Below are 20,117 nucleotides of genomic sequence, written 5' to 3' on the forward strand. Positions count from 1 at the left end.
ACATGTCATCAAGAGAATGGGAGGGGGAGTGGAAATGGTTTGCGACTGGGAGGTGCAGTTGTTTGTTGCGAACTGAGCGGAGGTGTTCTGCAAAGCGGTCCCCAAGCCTCCGCTTGGTTTCCCCAATGTAGAGAAAGCCGCACCGGGTACAGTGGATGCAGTATACCACATTGGCAGATGTGCAGGTGAACCTCTGCTTAATGTGGAATGTCATCTTGGGGCCTGGGATGGGGGTGAGGGAGGAGGTGTGGGGACAAGTGTAGCATTTCCTGCGGTTGCAGGGGAAGGTGCCGGGTGTGGTGGGGTTGGAGGGCAGTGTGGAGCGAACAAGGGAGTCACGGAGAGAGTGGTCTCTCCGGAAAGCAGACAGGGGTGGGGATGGAAAAATGTCTTGGGTGGTGGGGTCGGATTGTAAATGGCGGAAGTGTCGGAGGATAATGCGTTGTATCCGGAGGTTGGTAGGGTGGTGTGTGAGAACGAGGGGGATCCTCTTGGGGCGGTTGTGGCGGGGGCGGGGTGTGAGGGATGTGTCGCGGGAAATGCGGGAGACGCGGTCAAGGGCGTTCTCAATCACCGTGGGGGGGAAGTTGCGGTCCTTAAAGAACTTGGACATCTGGGATGTGCGGGAGTGGAATGTCTTATCGTGGGAGCAGATGCGGCGGAGGCGGAGGAATTGGGAATAGGGGATGGAGTTTTTGCAGGAGGGTGGGTGGGAGGAGGTGTATTCTAGGTAGCTGTGGGAGTCGGTGGGCTTGAAATGGACATCAGTTACAAGCTGGTTGCCTGAGATGGAGACTGAGAGGTCCAGGAAGGTGAGGGATGTGTTGGAGATGGCCCAGGTGAACTGAAGGTTGGGGTGGAAGGTGTTGGTGAAGTGGATGAACTGTTCGAGCTCCTCTGGGGAGCAAGAGGCGGCGCCAATACAGTCATCAATGTACCGGAGGAAGAGGTGGGGTTTGGGGCCTGTGTAGGTGCGGAAGATGGACTGTTCCACGTAACCTACAAAGAGGCAGGCATAGCTGGGGCCCATGCGGGTGCCCATGGCCACCCCCTTAGTCTGTAGGAAGTGGGAGGAGTCAAAAGAGAAGTTGTTGAGTGTGAGGACGAGTTCCGCTAGGCGGATGAGAGTGTCGGTGGAGGGGGCCTGGTCGGGCCTGCGGGACAGGAAGAAGCGGAGGGCCTTGAGGCCATCTCCATGCGGAATGCAGGTGTACAGGGACTGGACGTCCATGGTGAATATGAGGTGTTGGGGGCCAGGGAATTGGAAGTCCTGGAGGAGGTGGAGGGCGTGGGTGGTGTCACGGACATAGGTGGGGAGTTCCTGGACCAAAGGGGAGAAAATGGAGTCCAGATAGGTGGAGATGAGTTCGGTGGGGCAGGAGCAGGCTGAGACGATGGGTCGACCAGGGCAGGCAGGTTTGTGGATTTTGGGAAGGAGATAGAAACGGGCTGTGCGGGGTTGGGGAACAATGAGGTTGGAGGCTGTGGGTGGGAGGTCCCCTGAGGTGATGAGGTCATGAATGGTGTTGGAGATGATGGTTTGGTGCTCGGGTGTGGGGTCATGATCGAGGAGGCGGTAGGAGGTGGTGTCGGAGAGTTGGCGTCTGGCCTCGGCGATGTAGAGGTCAGTACGCCATACTACCGCTGCGCCACCCTTGTCTGCGGGTTTGATGGTGAGGTTGGGGTTGGAGCGGAGGGAGCGGAGGGCTGCCCGTTCTGCGGGGGAGAGGTTGGAGTGGGTGAGAGGGGTGGAGAGGTTGAGGCGGTTAATGTCTCGACGGCAGTTGGAGATGAAGAGGTCGAGGGAGGGTAGGAGGCCTGGGGGTGGTGTCCAGGAGGAGGACTTGTGTTGGAAGCGGGTGAAGGGGTCAGTGGAAGGAGGGTTGGGTTCCCGGTTGAAGAAGTAGGCATGCAGGCGAAGACGGCGGAAAAACTGCTCTATGTCCGACCGTGACTGGTATTCGTTGATGTGTGGTTGTAGGGGGACAAAGGTGAGCCTTTGTCAACGAATTCAACGAATACCAGTCACGGTCGGACATAGAGCAGTTTTTCCGCCGTCTTCGCCTGCATGCCTACTTCTTCAACCGGGAACCCAACCCTCCTTCCACTGACCCCTTCACCCGCTTCCAACACAAGTCCTCCTCCTGGACACCACCCCCAGGCCTCCTACCCTCCCTCGACCTCTTCATCTCCAACTGCCGTCGAGACATTAACCGCCTCAACCTCTCCACCCCTCTCACCCACTCCAACCTCTCCCCCGCAGAACGGGCAGCCCTCCGCTCCCTCCGCTCCAACCCCAACCTCACCATCAAACCCGCAGACAAGGGTGGCGCAGCGGTAGTATGGCGTACTGACCTCTACATCGCCGAGGCCAGACGCCAACTCTCCGACACCACCTCCTACCGCCTCCTCGATCATGACCCCACACCCGAGCACCAAACCATCATCTCCAACACCATTCATGACCTCATCACCTCAGGGGACCTCCCACCCACAGCCTCCAACCTCATTGTTCCCCAACCCCGCACAGCCCGTTTCTATCTCCTTCCCAAAATCCACAAACCTGCCTGCCCTGGTCGACCCATCGTCTCAGCCTGCTCCTGCCCCACCGAACTCATCTCCACCTATCTGGACTCCATTTTCTCCCCTTTGGTCCAGGAACTCCCCACCTATGTCCGTGACACCACCCACGCCCTCCACCTCCTCCAGGACTTCCAATTCCCTGGCCCCCAACACCTCATATTCACCATGGACGTCCAGTCCCTGTACACCTGCATTCCGCATGGAGATGGCCTCAAGGCCCTCCGCTTCTTCCTGTCCCGCAGGCCCGACCAGGCCCCCTCCACCGACACTCTCATCCGCCTAGCGGAACTCGTCCTCACACTCAACAACTTCTCTTTTGACTCCTCCCACTTCCTACAGACTAAGGGGGTGGCCATGGGCACCCGCATGGGCCCCAGCTATGCCTGCCTCTTTGTAGGTTACGTGGAACAGTCCATCTTCCGCACCTACACAGGCCCCAAACCCCACCTCTTCCTCCGGTACATTGATGACTGTATTGGCGCCGCCTCTTGCTCCCCAGAGGAGCTCGAACAGTTCATCCACTTCACCAACACCTTCCACCCCAACCTTCAGTTCACCTGGGCCATCTCCAACACATCCCTCACCTTCCTGGACCTCTCAGTCTCCATCTCAGGCAACCAGCTTGTAACTGATGTCCATTTCAAGCCCACCGACTCCCACAGCTACCTAGAATACACCTCCTCCCACCCACCCTCCTGCAAAAACTCCATCCCCTATTCCCAATTCCTCCGCCTCCGCCGCATCTGCTCCCACGATAAGACATTCCACTCCCGCACATCCCAGATGTCCAAGTTCTTTAAGGACCGCAACTTCCCCCCCACGGTGATTGAGAACGCCCTTGACCGCGTCTCCCGCATTTCCCGCGACACATCCCTCACACCCCGCCCCCGCCACAACCGCCCCAAGAGGATCCCCCTCGTTCTCACACACCACCCTACCAACCTCCGGATACAACGCATTATCCTCCGACACTTCCGCCATTTACAATCCGACCCCACCACCCAAGACATTTTTCCATCCCCACCCCTGTCTGCTTTCCGGAGAGACCACTCTCTCCGTGACTCCCTTGTTCGCTCCACACTGCCCTCCAACCCCACCACACCCGGCACCTTCCCCTGCAACCGCAGGAAATGCTACACTTGTCCCCACACCTCCTCCCTCACCCCCATCCCAGGCCCCAAGATGACATTCCACATTAAGCAGAGGTTCACCTGCACATCTGCCAATGTGGTATACTGCATCCACTGTACCCGGTGCGGCTTTCTCTACATTGGGGAAACCAAGCGGAGGCTTGGGGACCGCTTTGCAGAACACCTCCGCTCAGTTCGCAACAAACAACTGCACCTCCCAGTCGCAAACCATTTGCACTCCCCCTCCCATTCTCTTGATGACATGTCCATCATGGGCCTCCTGCACTGCCACAATGATGCCACCCGAAGGTTGCAGGAACAGCAACTCATATTCCGCCTGGGAACCCTGCAGCCATATGGTATCAATGTGGACTTCACCAGTTTCAAAATCTCCCCTTCCCCCACTGCATCCCTAAACCAGCCCAGTTCATCCCCTCCCCCCACTGCACCACACAACCAGCCCAGCTCTTCCCCCCCCCCCCACCCACTGCATCCCAAAACCAGTCCAACCTGTCTCTGCCTCCCTAACCGGTTCTTCCTCTCACCCATCCCTTCCTCCCACCCCCAGCCGCACCCCCAGCTACCTACTAACCTCATCCCACCTCCTTGACCTGTCCGTCTTCCCTGGACTGACCTATCCCCTCCCTACCTCCCCACCTACACCCTCTCCACCTATCATCTTTGCTCTCCATCTTCGGTCCGCCTCCCCCTCTCTCCCTATTTATTCCAGTTCCCTCCCCCCATCCCCCTCTCTGATGAAGGGTCTAGGCCCGAAACGTCAGCTTTTGTGCTCCTGAGATGCTGCTTGGCCTGCTGTGTTCATCCAGCCTCACATTTTATCATCTTGGAATCTCCAGCATCTGCAGTTCCCATTATCTCTACCATACATTTTAAGTTCCTTGTGGAAAAAGAAAAGATGGTCTGCAAAAATGTATTTTGGATTGGAGGTAGGCAGATTTTATTAATATAAGGCACAATCTGGCTGAATTCAAATAGGAATCGTTACTTCTGAAGTAAATCTACAGCAGAACAATGGCTAATGTTCAACATTAAACGGGCAAGAATTCAGGCCCAAAATGTTCCCATTAGGGGGAAATGTAGGAGCAACAAGCTCAGAACCCTGGATATCTAGGAATATTCAAGACTGGATAAGAAGGAAAAGAGACACCTTTAACAGGTATAATGGGAGCAAATCAATGGAAGCCCTAATGTAGTATAGAAAGTGCATGGGAGAATTTAAGAAAGCAATTAGGAGATTATAGACTATAGAATATAGAACGAAGAACAATACAGCACACAACAGGCCCTTTGGCCCTCAGTATTGCGCCGACCTGTGAACTAATCTAAGCCCCTCCCCTACACTATCCCATCATTATCCATATGCTTATCCAAGGACTGTTTAAATGCCCCTAAAGTGGCTGAGTTAACTACATTGGCAGGCAGGGCATTCCATGCCCTTATCGCTCTGAGTAAAGAACCTGCCTCTGACATCTGTCTTAAATCTATCACCCCTCGATTTGTAGCTATGCCCCCCTTGTACAAGCTGAAGTCATCCTCGGAAAAAGACACTGTCCACTCTATCTAATCCTCTGATCGTCTTGTATGTCTCTATTAAATCCCCTCTTAGCCGCCTTCCCTATAATGAGAACAGACCCAAGTCCCTCAGCCTTTCTTCATAGGGCCTGCGCTCCAGACCAGGCACATCCTGGCAAATCTCCTCTGCGCCTGCTCCAATGCTTCCACATCCTCCTTGTAGTGGGCCGACCAGAACTGCATGCAGTATTCCAAGTGAGGCTGCACTAGCGTTTTGTACAGTTGCAGCATGACATCACAGCTCCGAAACTCAATCCCTTTACCAATAAAACCTAACACACCGTAAGCCACCTTAACAGCACTATCAACATGGGTGGCAACTTTCAGGGATCTATGTACATGGACACCAAGATCCCTCTGCACCTCCACACTACCAAGAAACTTTCCAATGACCCAGTATTCTGCCTTCCTATTATTCCTCCTAAAGTGAATCACCTCACATTTATCCGTATTAAACTCCATTTGCCACCTTTCAGCCCAATTCTGCAGTTTATCTAAGTCTCTCTGCAACCTGCAACATTCTTCCACACTGTCCACCACTCCACCAACCTTAGTGTCATCTGCAAAATAAATGCCAACAATAAAAAATTTTACAGGCATATAATATCAAGAAATTAACTGATGTAAAACTTTGGTTCCATACAGGTTTTAGCTTGGAAATCAATAGTAAACAAGGGAATGTTAGAGACTTTGAGCGTGTATTTTACATGTATCTTCACAATATTAGTCTTATATGAATCTGATACTTGACAATAAGATGATTACCTGAAAGTAATTAGGAGGCTAGACCAGTTGATCTGATTAGCAGTTCGTCATCAGACTATCTATCATTTGGAAAGTGCAATCCATTATGAAAGGAGTAGCAGCAGAACATTTAGAAAATCATTATAAAGGCAGAGTCTTAATGGATTTGTAAAGGGGAAATGGTGTTTGACAAGCTTATTAGAGATCTTTACAGATTTAACAAATGGGTTGGATAGCGGACAGCTCTTAGATCTAGCACGTTTGGATTTTGAAAAGACTTTTGATGGATTGCTGCAAATGGTCTCAGAATCAAGTAAGAGCTTGCATATAGAGGATGAGAGATTAGAATGAATAGAGGATTAATTAACAGACAGCAGAGCGATCTGGATAGATGGATTGTTTTTTGGTTGGCAAAGTAGCTCATAAGTGTCACAGAAATTGGGACTGGGGCCTCAACTATTTATTATCAAACTTAATAATTTGAATGAAGGGATAGACTGTATTGTAGCCATATTTGTTGGTGATGCAAAAATAAACAAAGGCAAGCTGCGGATGCAAAGTGTGTTCCAAAAGGGATTACAGTGAGTTGGCAAAGAAAATTGGTAAATGGAATATGTAGAAATGGGAGGTTGTCATTTTGTTAGGAAGAATAAAAAGTTAAAACATTATTGAAATAGAAAGAGACACAATGCTACAGGAAAAAGGGATCTAGCTGTCTTTGTACAGGAATCTCAAAGGCAGCATGTAGGTGCAATGCAGAAGGTCATTAGGTAGTTAATCAGAAGGGTTTGGGGTTTAAAGTAGGGAAGTCTGTGGGGCATACCGTGTTGATTGCCTTTCTTAAGGAAAGAGATATTTGCATTAGAAGCATTTCAGAAAATTCATAAGGTGGATTTCTGGGATGAAGGTGTTATAAGAATAGGTTGAGCAGGTTAGTGCTGTACTCATTGGAGTTTAAAAGAATGATTATCTATTTTAAACATGAGGTCTGAATGGAGTTTACAGGTTAGGGGAAGAAGGAATGTTTCCCCTTGTGGGAGTTCTCAAACTGAAGGGGTACGGTTTAGAAATGAGCATCTCTGCAGAAACAAATTCTGGTGGACTGAACTGTTGTCTAACCCAGCCCTGTATGTTTACGAATTTTTGATCGACAAGACTTTAATATTGACGTTAGACGTTAGAAGAAGCGGAATAAGTGTTATATCTGATCAGCTGAGGTCATCTAGAACAATGAATCAGATTAGAAGGGCCAAACTCCTTGTGGCAGGGTTGTATAATGAATATACGCCAGTGATTAGGGAGAACATTAGAAGTCATCTGTATTGCTTTACATTCTATCTTTGTTATAGGCTTTAGGAAAACAAGTTAGGATTTTTTTTGTAGCATTTGATTTGTTCGTTGTAGGTTCAATGAGCCCTTGGATATAGCATGGCAAAGTTTTTGCAGTTTTGGTCCTGTCCACTAATCTTGAGTTCTGCTAATTGAGTTTTTGTTGGTGAAAGCTTTCCACCAGTATTTGATTCTGACTGAGTTGTTTTTCTACATACAGTCTTAAAATTACATCAGGAAGGATATTATATATCAGCTGTTTAGGGCCATTGGTGAGACACTGTCTCAATACTTGGTAATTTTGATCTCATTATTTCAGGAAGGATGGAAATGTATTGGAGGTAGCTTCAAGGATACTTACTGGATTGATGACTGCAGTGAATGGGTTGACTTGAGGTTAGATTGGACCAGGCGTAACAGGGATGACTTGATTAAAGTTTCAATTGGCCTGAATTGTCTTGACAAGGTGGATGTGGAAAGACTCATTCCTCTTGGGTCAGTCCAGTACTAGGGGTCACCCTTTTTTTAATCTGATGGTTGCGCAACCGTGGGAGCCTTGCCTCAGAATGTGACGAAAACATATCATTGAATATCTTTCTAGAATAGTTAGATAAATCCTCGCCAGACATTAGATTGGAGCTTACTGGGGGACAGATGGAATGTGAAATTTAAAATACAAGGTGATCAGCCATTTTTTTTGTGAATGGTGTAGCAGGCCTGGAAAGTATATTTCAGTTCCTATTTCATATGTTTGTGACACATTAGCTGAGGTCCTTTTTAAATATCTTTGTACTTTGAGCCACAAATTTCTACTATTTACTTAAGATGAACACAAATTAAAATCAAAAGATGTAGGTTACAAGATATTCGAACATTGGTGCTTTTTATGGATTAGGGGGTGTTTCTGTCTTCACTGCTGCCAGACCTGAGTTTCTGAAGCATTTTCTGTTTTAATCCTATCTATTTTGTCCTTCCCTCTTCCTTGATTATGGAGGATATAATGTATTTTATACATATTTCAGAGGTTACCATGATTATGTTGCTCTTGGAATGGTCAATGCCTGAATGCTTTTCTGTCTGTCCTTGTCCATGCAAAATTATTCCGAAAACTCTGTTTAAAATTCTGGTTGTATGTTCTGTTAGAAATCATGTTCAGTAATTAAAGTCTGCTGAACTGTTTTTCATCTTGCCAGGGGAAACATTCCGGGAAGTCTTGGACAAATATTTAAGGATAAATTTCAGCAAAGGCTGTCCTCCTGTGTTTACAACTCTGAAATCATTATACAATGATAAAGAGAAGGTAAATTTTTTCATATTGGTCAGAGCTTTTGAATTTTTAATTTTGGTTCAAAGAGAAAACTAGAAGTGTCTTTTTATTTCCATAGGTATCGATTCTAGAAGAATTAGTAGTTGAGTATGAAACATCTTTGAAAAGTTGCAACCTCTTTAACCCGAATGGTATGTTTTTTTTTACGTTTATGCATCCATGACTTAAATTTGAACCTGCTTCCATTCTCAAACTCATTAAATATATACAATTTGGGATAGCAGTGTTGATACACCTCTATTCATCAACAACTGATAATTTTAAATATGCAGTTAGATTTTAATCATCTAGAACACCCTTGTCCCATTATCTTAAGGTGAAGCCATTTGTCGTGACTGTCCGGTTGACTCACTCTGTTAATGTAAAGGCCTTCACTTTTTTAAAAGACAAGGCCTCCATAGTGTGTTGAAATGCACCCAGAGCCTCGCTATTGTTTTTTTAAAATATCACTTTTTAAATACTGGTTTATTTCTGAAGCTTCAAGACAGTTTCCTATTTATTTCTGTCAAATGTAGCAGTTTTGGCTCCTCAGTTTTTTTTGTTGGTTCCTTTCAATTTTTGAGAGCAAGAAAGCTTAGAAGTCACTTATTGGGTAAGTAACAGGAAATGAAATGATACAACTGCTATAAGCATCAAATGCTCATTGGTCAGGTACATGTTAAATCCTTTTCAAGTGTTTCTGTAACATTGAATGGTATTTCCCAAGTCTGAAATTTGTATTGGGCAAGTACTTGTATGACATTAACAAGAACATGTCACCGTGCTTAAGATGCTTAAACAAGTTTATTGAAAGATTTCTGTTTTGTCTGAATTGGACAATGTATTCCCTTTATAAACACAGGCTCCAAAATCCTTGGAATTTTGAAGTAAACTGTTGAGAGCTGAGGCTGAGCAAATTCCCAGGAAGTGTCGATAGGGTTTTACTTTGTGTAATCAGTTAAAGCCATGCATTCCACTAACATAGGTCAATGTCAAGTCTCCTATTTGTTCAGCCATAAGCCATCTTTATTTCAAGTTCATTTAGAGCTGACTACCATTCTAGAACTGCAACCTGAGTAAAATGAACAAATTGCAGAAAACTTTATCCAGTTGGCTGTACACACTCTGAACAGTTTGAGAGCCCTAATGTGAACCCTGTAGGGTTTTTGTTTAAAAAGGTGACATGCTAAAAAGCAGGGTATGTCTTGCCATGTAGGTGGTAAAGAATAGAAAATTAGTTTTCAACTTCCATTAACTGGTTTTTAATCATTGAGCTATTCATAGATTGGAATGGTTTCTAGAAACATGCATTTAAAATAGCTACATTAATCACTTACTGCAAACTGAAGCAAATTCAGGAAACCAGTGTGGAATAAGCAAAATAATCTGAATTGAAATTTGCACTTATCCATAGTCATTAAAACCAGACAACAAAGTGAGTTGTCACGAACATAGCATGTCTTGTTTTAATTTGCATTCAGTATCCAAGGCCCTTGTTCCTGGAATTCTTTCCTTTTAAACAGCACTATTGCTGCACCTATCGTTTCTCCTTTGAAACGTTCCTTAACGTTTTTGCCTTTTGTCCAGTCTTTTGTTCACATACCTTCATATCTTTTGTAGTTTTTATAAAAGCTTGGTTTCTTAATTAGCCTGTGAAGAACCCTGGAGTTTTATATGGCATTTATATGGCATCTACATGTAGGTTGTATTGAATAATTTTGCCTTTGGTTTGCATGCTTGCCCAGAAACTAAGATTCATTTGAACTTTGTTTTCCTCCTCCATTTGTAGATGATGGAAACCTAGAACCACCTACTACTAGATTGTGGGTCCAGTACTTTTTAGCCCAACATTATGATAGAATTGGACAACCCTCTCTAGCCTTGGAATACATCAATGCTGCAATTGAAAGTACACCAACTCTCATAGAATTGTTCCTTGTTAAGGCCAAAATCTACAAGGTAAAATTACAGAAGAATGATTGTATTTCTCAAATTTGGCATGTTTATAATGTGAAGAGTCAAAAATTTCTAACGCTCCTAATTTCTTTCTGCTCAGTCGCTACCAATTTGGCAATGCAGTTTTAAAAAGAAACGTTTCCTATGATGCTGAAAATTTATGAAAGTTATAAATTGAATGTAGAAATTGTAAATTGTTTTATTATAAGAATGTAATTTAAAAGCTTACTGGATCTGCAATTTATTTTAAGTGTAGATGTTTTAAAGCAGATGGCTACAAGTGTTTAATATAAGTAAACTAAACATTTGTGTTTGCAATTAAATTTGTGCCATCAAACTGTATTGTTTCCTTCTGTCTAATGAGTTGTTTTTTCCCATGTAGCATGCTGGAAATATAAAGGAAGCTGCCAAGTGGATGGATGAGGCTCAAGCCTTAGATACAGCTGACAGATTTATAAATTCCAAATGCGCTAAATACATGCTAAAGGCCAACCTTGTGAAGGAAGCTGAGGACATGTGTTCCAAGTTTACGAGAGTTGGTATCATCTTTGCTACTTAATTGCACAGTTCAAACAGCTGTATTAAATATAAACTGAATTATAATTTGCCTACTAATAGCATGCAAATTTGTTTTTTTTAAATTCATTTGTGTATAATTTTATGTTGCTGTTGATAACAGTACTTAATGATAAAGGTGCTAGTTTGCTGTCTGAGGAAAAAAGAACCTTTGAATGCAGATCCTATAATAAGTGCTATATACTAGTAAATAAAATATAGTATAGATCCAGTAAATGCATTTCTTTTAGTTTAACCTTTTTTTTTGACAGTTTAACTGAAGTACTTAGTTACTAACTAATCAAATAACTTAGCTAAGCTCATCATTCTGGTTATTTTTGTTGAATGCCCTTACCAGCCATAACAGATTACTGAGGTAAAATGTAATTTCTACATCTTGTGTCACTGCATTTCCAGGTTACATGCTGAGTTGTAACTTTGTTTAATTAGGAAGGAACGGCTGCAGTGGACAATCTAAATGAGATGCAGTGTATGTGGTTCCAGACAGAGTGCGCTTTGGCCTATCAGTCAATGAACAAATATGGAGAAGCTCTGAAAAAGTGCCATGAAATAGAGAGGGTAAGTTCAAAGAAACTTGAAATAACGACTTTACCATTTCAGGAGTAGAGTGTAAGCGGTGGGGGGGGGGGGGAGTAAATCAAGTCCCAGATAATTTCCAACAATGCAAAACAAAAAGCATTGTGATTTCCCCCCCTTTGTCTTTGTTTTGGTTCTCTTTTTTAAAAAAAAGTGGATGTTTGTTTTTTGGACTGGCTGTGTTTCAGGCTAGATTTCATGTGCATAGTATTTTCTGAGCCAAGTCTCACCGCCACCACCTTGTATGAATGGGTTAGGTAGCCAAAGCTTAACTATTAACGTATAAATGTGGTCAGTTACCTACTGAAAAATGCATGGTTCCCCCATCAGGTGGGCAGCTGGAAAATAAAACTGTCAAGCTGTGTACAAATTGAACTATTTGTTCAATTTAATTTCTAAATATAGATAAAGGAATGTGTTGAATTAAAAAATCTTAGTGCCCTGCAAACAGATTCCACTGTTTAAATAGAAAATTCCTGCAACTCTTGGATATTAAAATCACTTAATATATTCCTATTCTGCAAAAAGGATACAGCTGTCTAGATTATTAAATATAAAAACTATTCTAATTTAAAGTATTCTAAAAGGCAAACTAAGAGGAAGCAATGAGCAAGAGATTTTGGGAATAATTAATTTTTAATTTGTCACTTTGTTCCAGTAAAGATTTAGACTGGTTCTAAACTCCCAAGTTGTGGACTGAAACATTGGAGATAATTTAGAAGAGATATTTACTGTAGAAAATAGTGGCCAAGTGCTAATTTTGTGCAGCATCTAAGTGTTGGTTGCAGACAGAATAATTTAGCCACAGAAGACAGTAAAAATGTGTATTCTAAAATCTCAAAGTAAATACAGATTTATATTTTGTTACTCAATGCAACTAATCTGGAGTCTTGAATTTTTCTTCCACTGTAAGACATGACCAGTTACTGATTGAAATAGCTTTTAACCCAATTATATTGATGCTTACTTTGTTAAATTCAAATAGTCATTTATTCCCCTTCACGAGAAGCTTAATTAGTACTTCAGACAACATTTTGCTCTCTATTTTAAACTTTAGTCTGTTGACTGAGAATACCGTGGTTAAAGAAAGCTATCCCAACTCTTCCCAGTAGATGCTGAGTTGATTTTGATGCACTCTGATATTGTGGTATGTATTTCTTGCTGTTTCTGACTTTGGTAGTTTCCCATATGATAGTTAATATTCTGCCAAGTGATCATCTTAAATTCAACAGTTAAGATTTCTGTGGCTGTTAACCGGAATTTTAAAAGTACGATATTTACATCATTGTACATATAGACTAGCAGGAAATCTTTGCGGTAAGTGCATTCAGTCAAAATCTGTTTGCTGGAAACTACATTGAAGCCAGGTGAACAGTTTTATCGTATCCATTGCCTAAAATTAATAGAATGCAAGTTGTCTAAAACTCAGTCAGATTTTACTCATCAATTTGGAAATTAAGTGTTAAATTTTACAAGTGAATTCAATATTTGATGTGTAATGTCAGATGAATGTCTATAATGGATTTTATTCTTCAGCTTTGTGTATTACATTACAAAACAAAATCTTGTGCCATTGTTTCATGGATTGAAACTTTTGTTTCTTTCCTCCACTATGTCTATGTATGCAAAACTGGTTTCTTGTAGTCATTTGTTTTTTAGCAATATTGTTGACCATGAAACAGTGCTATAGCCGAATACCTTCAGTAATTCTAAGTGTCCTCTCCAGATAGGAAACTCGTTGGATTCAGTGAAATTCAGTGCTTTTGCAGCATCCCAATCTCTGCCCCCGTTAATATTGCTTTCCATTGATTTTCCTGAGGAGAGAACTCTGAGATTGTACAAAAATTACATTGTGTCAATTCCTGTCTGCATGTTTGCAGATTGATTAAGTTGAAGTTGTTCCCAGTAAGTTTGTTTATAACTGCTATTGAACTGTTCTGAACTGTGCCCAAAAAGCATCACTGATACTAGTGTCAGAAGTTTAATATTTTTATGTTTTATTGTTAATTTAGCTATTTTCTATAAAACTAGTGTTCTTGAAAACTTAATTGTCCAATCCAAAATACTTGTTTGATAAATATGTTGGGGAATGGCATTCTTCCATACATTGTAAAATGTGGTTTTAAAAACCTGTGGTTATAGTTTACCCTTATGCTGACTTGAAGTTTTTTTCTATAGCACTTTGCAGAAATTACAGATGATCAGTTTGATTTCCACACTTATTGCATGAGGAAAATGACATTGAGGTCTTATGTGGATTTACTAAAGCTAGAAGACGTGCTCCGGTGTCATCCATTTTATTTCAAAGCTGCAAAGGTGGCTATTGAGATCTACCTGAAACTTCATGATCATCCGCTAACTGATGAGAACAAAGAATTGGAAGCTGATACAGGTACTCACTGGCTTCTGGTTAAATGGTCTTACTTGTTCTTCCTTCCTGTTCTGATAAAGATACTGTTGTTCTGAACAACATATGGCTTCTTTGTTTATTTAGTTCACCTTCAAATGATTTTTTTAAAAAAATACATTTCTACAGCAAATCTTTCAGATAAAGAGCTGAAGAAGTTACGAAATAAACAGCGTCGGGCACAGAAGAAGGCGCAGTTAGAGGAAGAGAAGAGAAATGCTGAAAAAGAGAAGCAACTAAAAAATCAAAGGAAGAAAAAGGAAGAGGATGAGGAAGAGATTGGTGCACAAAAAGAGGAACTTGTACCTGAGAAATTAGCAAAGGTATGTAGTCAATATTAATTTTGCTTCATGTATACTTTGAATTCCATTTTGTCATTGTAGGTCATCAGATAAGAGTAACCTCTATTTGACCAAAAGAGTTGGAATGGCTTTATAGATGCATTTAATGAAATTGTTTAATATTTTGGCAAATGTGAATGAGGTCTGAGCTTTGAATCCTTCTTTACTCTCCCTTTTCTCTTTCATCCAAACTGGTCTATTCTTTTAAAATAATTTTGTGTAATTATGTTAAACATATAATCTGTTCTTTCACTTTTAGCCGAATTAGTTTGATTGTTCCTTTTCTCTGTGCTGCATTGTTTGATCTCAACTAGGTCAGCAGAATGGTTGCCTATTTGGCATCAGTGTTTAGAGATGAATTTGGTAGTCTTTTGTCCTAAGTACTGTTTTGTGAACTTAGTTAAAATGCTCTAGTGTGGAAGTGAGGAGGACCAATTGGTGTCTTCTTCCCTGGTTGAGAAACCAATAATAGAAGATTGTCTAAATTTCCTAGTTGCCAGGAGCCTTTATAGCAGCAAAACCAGTGCCGAGTGCAGTGTGTCTGGACGTTATGTTGTACAGTTTCTACATCAGAACACAAAGCTATCAACCAACCACAAATTATACATGTTATATATTGGAATTCTACCCATGTTAAGAAAGTGTTTTCTGTTAATTAGGTGGACAGTCCACTTGAAGAAGCCATTAAATTTCTGACGCCCTTGAAAACCTTGGTAAAGAACAAAATTGAGACCCACCTTTTTGCTTTTGAAATCTACTATAGAAAAGGTAAGTAATGGAATTTCGTAAGATGCTCTTGCGCTTGTCACAAACGGTAAGAGTCCAGGATAGTACATGGGTTGCTTTGAAGTGTAGGAAGAGGCAACAGGGTGTGGGCTGTACGGAAACCATTAGCTAAGTATTGGGAACTGCTAAAGTGATTGCACCTAGAAAGGGTACCGTCCAGACCATGGTACTGCTCTGCTACGAATGACCATACAGAAGGGAGCAACAAACAATAGCAATGCATTCCTTTGTAGGAGACCCTAAAGTTTGGGTGCCAAACTATTATGTCTGAAACCATCATGAGTTACAGTTGGTAGGTTTCCTCCTTGGATAAAGGACATATTCGATGCAGTGTGAAGTATTTTGTAGGGCACAAACCAAAAATTGCAGCGCACATCAGTGCCATCACATTGAGTGCAGATATGAAGGTTTTACAGTCGATTTCAGTAACTAGAAATTTGGTTAAAACTTAAGACCTAAATGGTAACCATCTCTGAATTATTGGGTGCCACAATCTATGTAATGATTTAATGCATGGCTTGAGATATTGCATGGAAGGGAAGACTTTGGACTCTTGGGACATTGGAACCAGTTCTGAGACAGGAGGCACCTATTCAGAAGGAATGGGTTGTACCTCAACTAGATTGAGATTCATATACTTGCTGGGAGGATCAATAGCATGTTGAGGATTTAAAATTATCCAGTGAAAGCGAAGAATAAGGTACAAAAAGAAATGTGTTGAGTTGTGCTAGGGAGGTACCTGGTATCATAATTGATATGAGCAGCCTAAGAAAGACTGTAAAGAAAATATTTAGAATATGTGCATGTGAACTAATATAGTGTACTAAATAAGTTAATTGAGCTACAAGTGAAAATGTACTATTCTGCAATAATGCTGTGTAATATTAAAGACTGCAAAGTTTTCAGGAATACAAGGAAAGACAAGAGTTTGTTCAAAATTTCTTCTTTTTTTGAGGTATGGTCACCACCATCAAGGCCTGCAGTTGTTGCCCAACCCTAATTGACCTTGAATGGAATTGCTTGCTGCCCAATTTTGAGAGCAGTTAAGGATCAGCCAAGTTAGTGAGACTGGAGTTGTATGTAGGTCAGCTCAGGTTAAGGTGGCAGGTTTACTTCTCTAGAAGACATTAGTGAACGAGAGGTTTCTGCAATAATCAATGGTGGTTTCATGTTCACCATCAAAGAAACCACTAAGGTGGTGTCACTGAATAAGGGAAATGTGTGTTGGAAAGGGATGATGTTCATCAGGGGACAAAGATAGAACCCATTTGGTTAGAGTTGAGAAGCAGAATGAGCAGCCAAATTATCAGACTAGCGGTTAATCGTGAGGCCTTGAAATAGTAAGAGATATGTGCAAATGCAAATAAAAACACATGCAAAAGACACATGATGATCTTGTGAGATTTGATAATGTTCGAGTACCAGGAAATGTGGAGGAGGAATTTCTGAAATGTCTTCAAGAGAACTTCTTTGACCAGTATATTTTAAGTCCATCTGGGAAGGAGGCACGTGGATTTGATGAAAACCAAAAGAACTGAGGGTATTCTAAATCAGAAACAAAAACAAATTACTGCAAAAGCTCAGCAGGTCTAGTAGCACGTGTGAAGAGAAATCAGAGTTAATGTTTCGGGTCCTGTGACCCTCCCTCAAGAAGGTTCTGGGTAAAAATGTTAACTGATTTCTCTTTGTGTACTGCCAAAAGTGCTGAGCTTTGCCAGCAATTTCTGTTTTTGATTTGCTGCTTTGCAGTGAAAAGATCCTTTTGGGGCAACGGTTGAGTAAGAAGAGTTTATGATTCTCAAGGTTTAAATTAGTTATGGAGAAGAACAAAGAAAAATCCATAGTAAGACTTCTAAATTTGAAGAGAACTAATTCAGATGAGATATATGAGCCAGATTGATGTGGAACCCAAGATTGACAGGAAAGACATGAGCAGTACATGATCTTCAAGCAGGAGATGCTTCATGTAAAGTTAACCATGTTCCAATAAGGATGAAACATTAGGGGATTAAAACTTGAGTTCTGTGCATGATGGAGGTGGAGAAGACACTGAAATAAAAGAGGGTGGATCATGTATTTCAGATCCAACTCTTTGTATATGGCCTGATTTCTGGAGCAATCATTTGGGAGGGGAAGAGGAGAAAAATCAGACTCTGAAAAAGACCATGAGAATAGAATGGTAGGTAACATTGAAGGGACAATGAAACCTTTATTCTAATAGGACCAGGAAATGACAGGTTTTGAACAAATATCTTGCAATAGTCTTCACAGTAGAAGACAAATAAATTTTCAAAATAGTAAGCCAAAAGGCCAAAGGAGGAGAGGAGGGATGTATTTATCACTATAGAAAAAGTGCTCAGTAAACTAATATACTACAGGCTGATAAGTTCCTGGGTAAGTTGGGATGCATTCTAGAATATTAAAGGAAGTGGCTGCAGAGATAGTGGATGCTGTGAAAGTAATCTTCCAGGAACCCATTAATTCTGCAAAAGTCCCAGAGGAATAGAAAACTGCCTATGTAATACCCTTACATATAAAAGAGGAAGAGACAAGTAGCAGGTAACGATAGACCAGTTAACACGTGTTTGGGAAAATGTTACTGTCTGTAATAAAGGATGTATTAGAGCTTTTAGCAATACATAGGGGGAGGCGACCTACTATCTAAATGGGGAGAGACTTTGGGAAACTCCAGAGGGATCTAGGTGACCTCAATCATCAGTCACAGAAAACTAGCATGCAGGTACAGCAGAAAATAAAGAAAGTGAATTGAATGTTTGCTTTTATGGCTAAAGGAATAGAATATAAATAGAATAGAATATAAAAGTAGGGAATTATTGTTGCAACTATACAAGGCATTGGTGAGACTGCACCTGGAGTATTGTGCACAGTTTTTGATCCCCTTTTTTTGAGGAAGGATATGGTGTCATTGGAAGCAGCTGAGAGGAGGTTCACGAATTGGTCCCAGAGATAAGGGGCTTATCGTATGAAGAGGGATTGAACAGTTCAGGCCTGTACTCTGTGGAATTTAGAAGAATAAAGGGGGAATAAATTGAGGATTCGAGGTGATAAAAGTTATGGAAAAAATAAACGTGAGCAGATGCTCCCTCTCGTGGGGCATTCTAGGACAAGAGGTCATTAGTCTTAGGATATGGGGTAGCAAATCTAAAACAGAATAGAGGAGAAACTGCTTCTCCCAAAGGATGGTGAATCTGCGGCATTCACGTGTCAGCCATGATCAAATGGCGGAGTAGACTCATAGCCGAATGGCCTAATTCTGCCACTATTCCTTATTAAATTGTATCATTATGCAGTGCCAGCGTGGCTTTGTGAAGGAGAAATCACGCTTGACAAATTTACTAGAATTCTTTGAAGAGTTGACAAGCAGAATGGATTTTTGGGGAAGTGGAGGATTTAGTATATTTGGATTTTTCAGATAGCATAGATATGGTACCACGTTGGGCTACTTAAAAAGGTGAGAGCCCATGGTGTTGACGAGTATATTAGCGTGGATCGATGATTGATTAGCTAACCAATAGAAGAGAGAATTGGATAAGGAGGGTGTTTTTAGGATGGTAGCCTGTAACTAGTGTGCCATTGTGATCAATGCCAGGGCCACAGTAATATATTGTATATATTAACAGCTTGGATGAGGAAAGTGAATACACTATAGCCAGGTTTACAGGTTATAAAATTAGGTGGGAAAGAAAGTAGCAAGGAAGACAGTCTGCAGAAGGACGTAAGATTAAGAAATTTGGCAGATGGAACACCGTGGGGAAAATGGGAGGTTATTCTCTTTGGCAGGAAGACTAGAGGAGCAGGGTTTTACTTAAATGGAGAAAGCTAAGGCACAGAGGGATTTGGGAGAACTTGCCCATGGATCGCAAAAACCTAACATTCAACTTCAGCTAACAGGGAAAGCAAATTGAGTATTGACATTCATTTCAAAGGGAGTAGAGTTTATGCATAGAGAATTTTCACTAAAACTAATGAGACCACAGCTGGAATACTGGGCGCAGTCTTGGGTCCATTTATTTAAGGTAAGATATTGGAGGCAGTCTAGAAAAGATTTGTTAAGCTGATACCAGGTATAGAGGGCCTGTCTTATGAGGAGAGGTTGAGCCTGCACTCGTTGGAATTTAGAAGAATGAGAGGTATACTTTGGAAACATAGAATATTCTTAGGGGTGGCTTGACAGAATCGATACAGAAAAGTTGTTTTCCTTCTGATAGTCTAGTATCAGCGGGAATAGTCCCAGAATAAGGGTCCATACATCCAAGACATAGACGAAGTGGAATTTCTGTGGAGTAACGAATATGGGGAATTCTTTGCCACAGAGGGTTTTCAAAGCTGAGATAGGTGGTTCTTTATCAGCAAAGGAATCAAGCGTTATAAAGAGGCAGGAAGTGTGAAGTTGACAATAATAAGATCTGCTATGAATTCATTGAACAGTAGAGCAGACTTCATGGGCTGAATGTGGGGTTCCTTGAGAAGAAGCAAAGATGATGTGCCTGAATGATTCCATGGATTTTTACCTGCATGTTTAAGTAGAAAAATCTTTGGAGCAAAGGAAGCTGAATGGAGATTTGATCAAGGTCTGCAAGATTACGAAGCATTGAGATAAAATAGACAAGGAAGTCTGTCTGCATGAACTGTTGGTACAGGGAATAAAAAGCACAGATTTTAGATTTTGGGTAAGAGATATGAAGGAGTGTGATTTATATTTTTACGTAGCAAGTGCCCTAAGCTCTTTGCCAAAAGAATAGTGGAAGTGGTGACAGTGAATAACTTAA

The 20,117-nt window shown here is 41.9% G+C and overlaps 1 protein-coding gene across 1 annotated transcript in view; it reads left to right on the forward strand.

The window, feature by feature from the left end:
• Positions 1 to 20,117, forward strand: part of naa15a (N-alpha-acetyltransferase 15, NatA auxiliary subunit a) — a 104,144-nt gene that overhangs the window by 61,213 nt on the left and 22,814 nt on the right. Inside the window, exons 9-16 of the mRNA XM_048531329.2 lie at positions 8,573 to 8,679; positions 8,765 to 8,837; positions 10,475 to 10,644; positions 11,024 to 11,176; positions 11,647 to 11,775; positions 13,972 to 14,185; positions 14,330 to 14,523; positions 15,201 to 15,309. Of these exons, the coding sequence (XP_048387286.1) occupies positions 8,573 to 8,679; positions 8,765 to 8,837; positions 10,475 to 10,644; positions 11,024 to 11,176; positions 11,647 to 11,775; positions 13,972 to 14,185; positions 14,330 to 14,523; positions 15,201 to 15,309 (1,149 nt within the window). The remainder of the gene's footprint in view (positions 1 to 8,572; positions 8,680 to 8,764; positions 8,838 to 10,474; positions 10,645 to 11,023; positions 11,177 to 11,646; positions 11,776 to 13,971; positions 14,186 to 14,329; positions 14,524 to 15,200; positions 15,310 to 20,117) is intronic.

This window comes from Stegostoma tigrinum, chromosome 1, assembly GCF_030684315.1.
Source record: "Stegostoma tigrinum isolate sSteTig4 chromosome 1, sSteTig4.hap1, whole genome shotgun sequence".
NCBI lineage: Eukaryota > Metazoa > Chordata > Chondrichthyes > Orectolobiformes > Stegostomatidae > Stegostoma > Stegostoma tigrinum.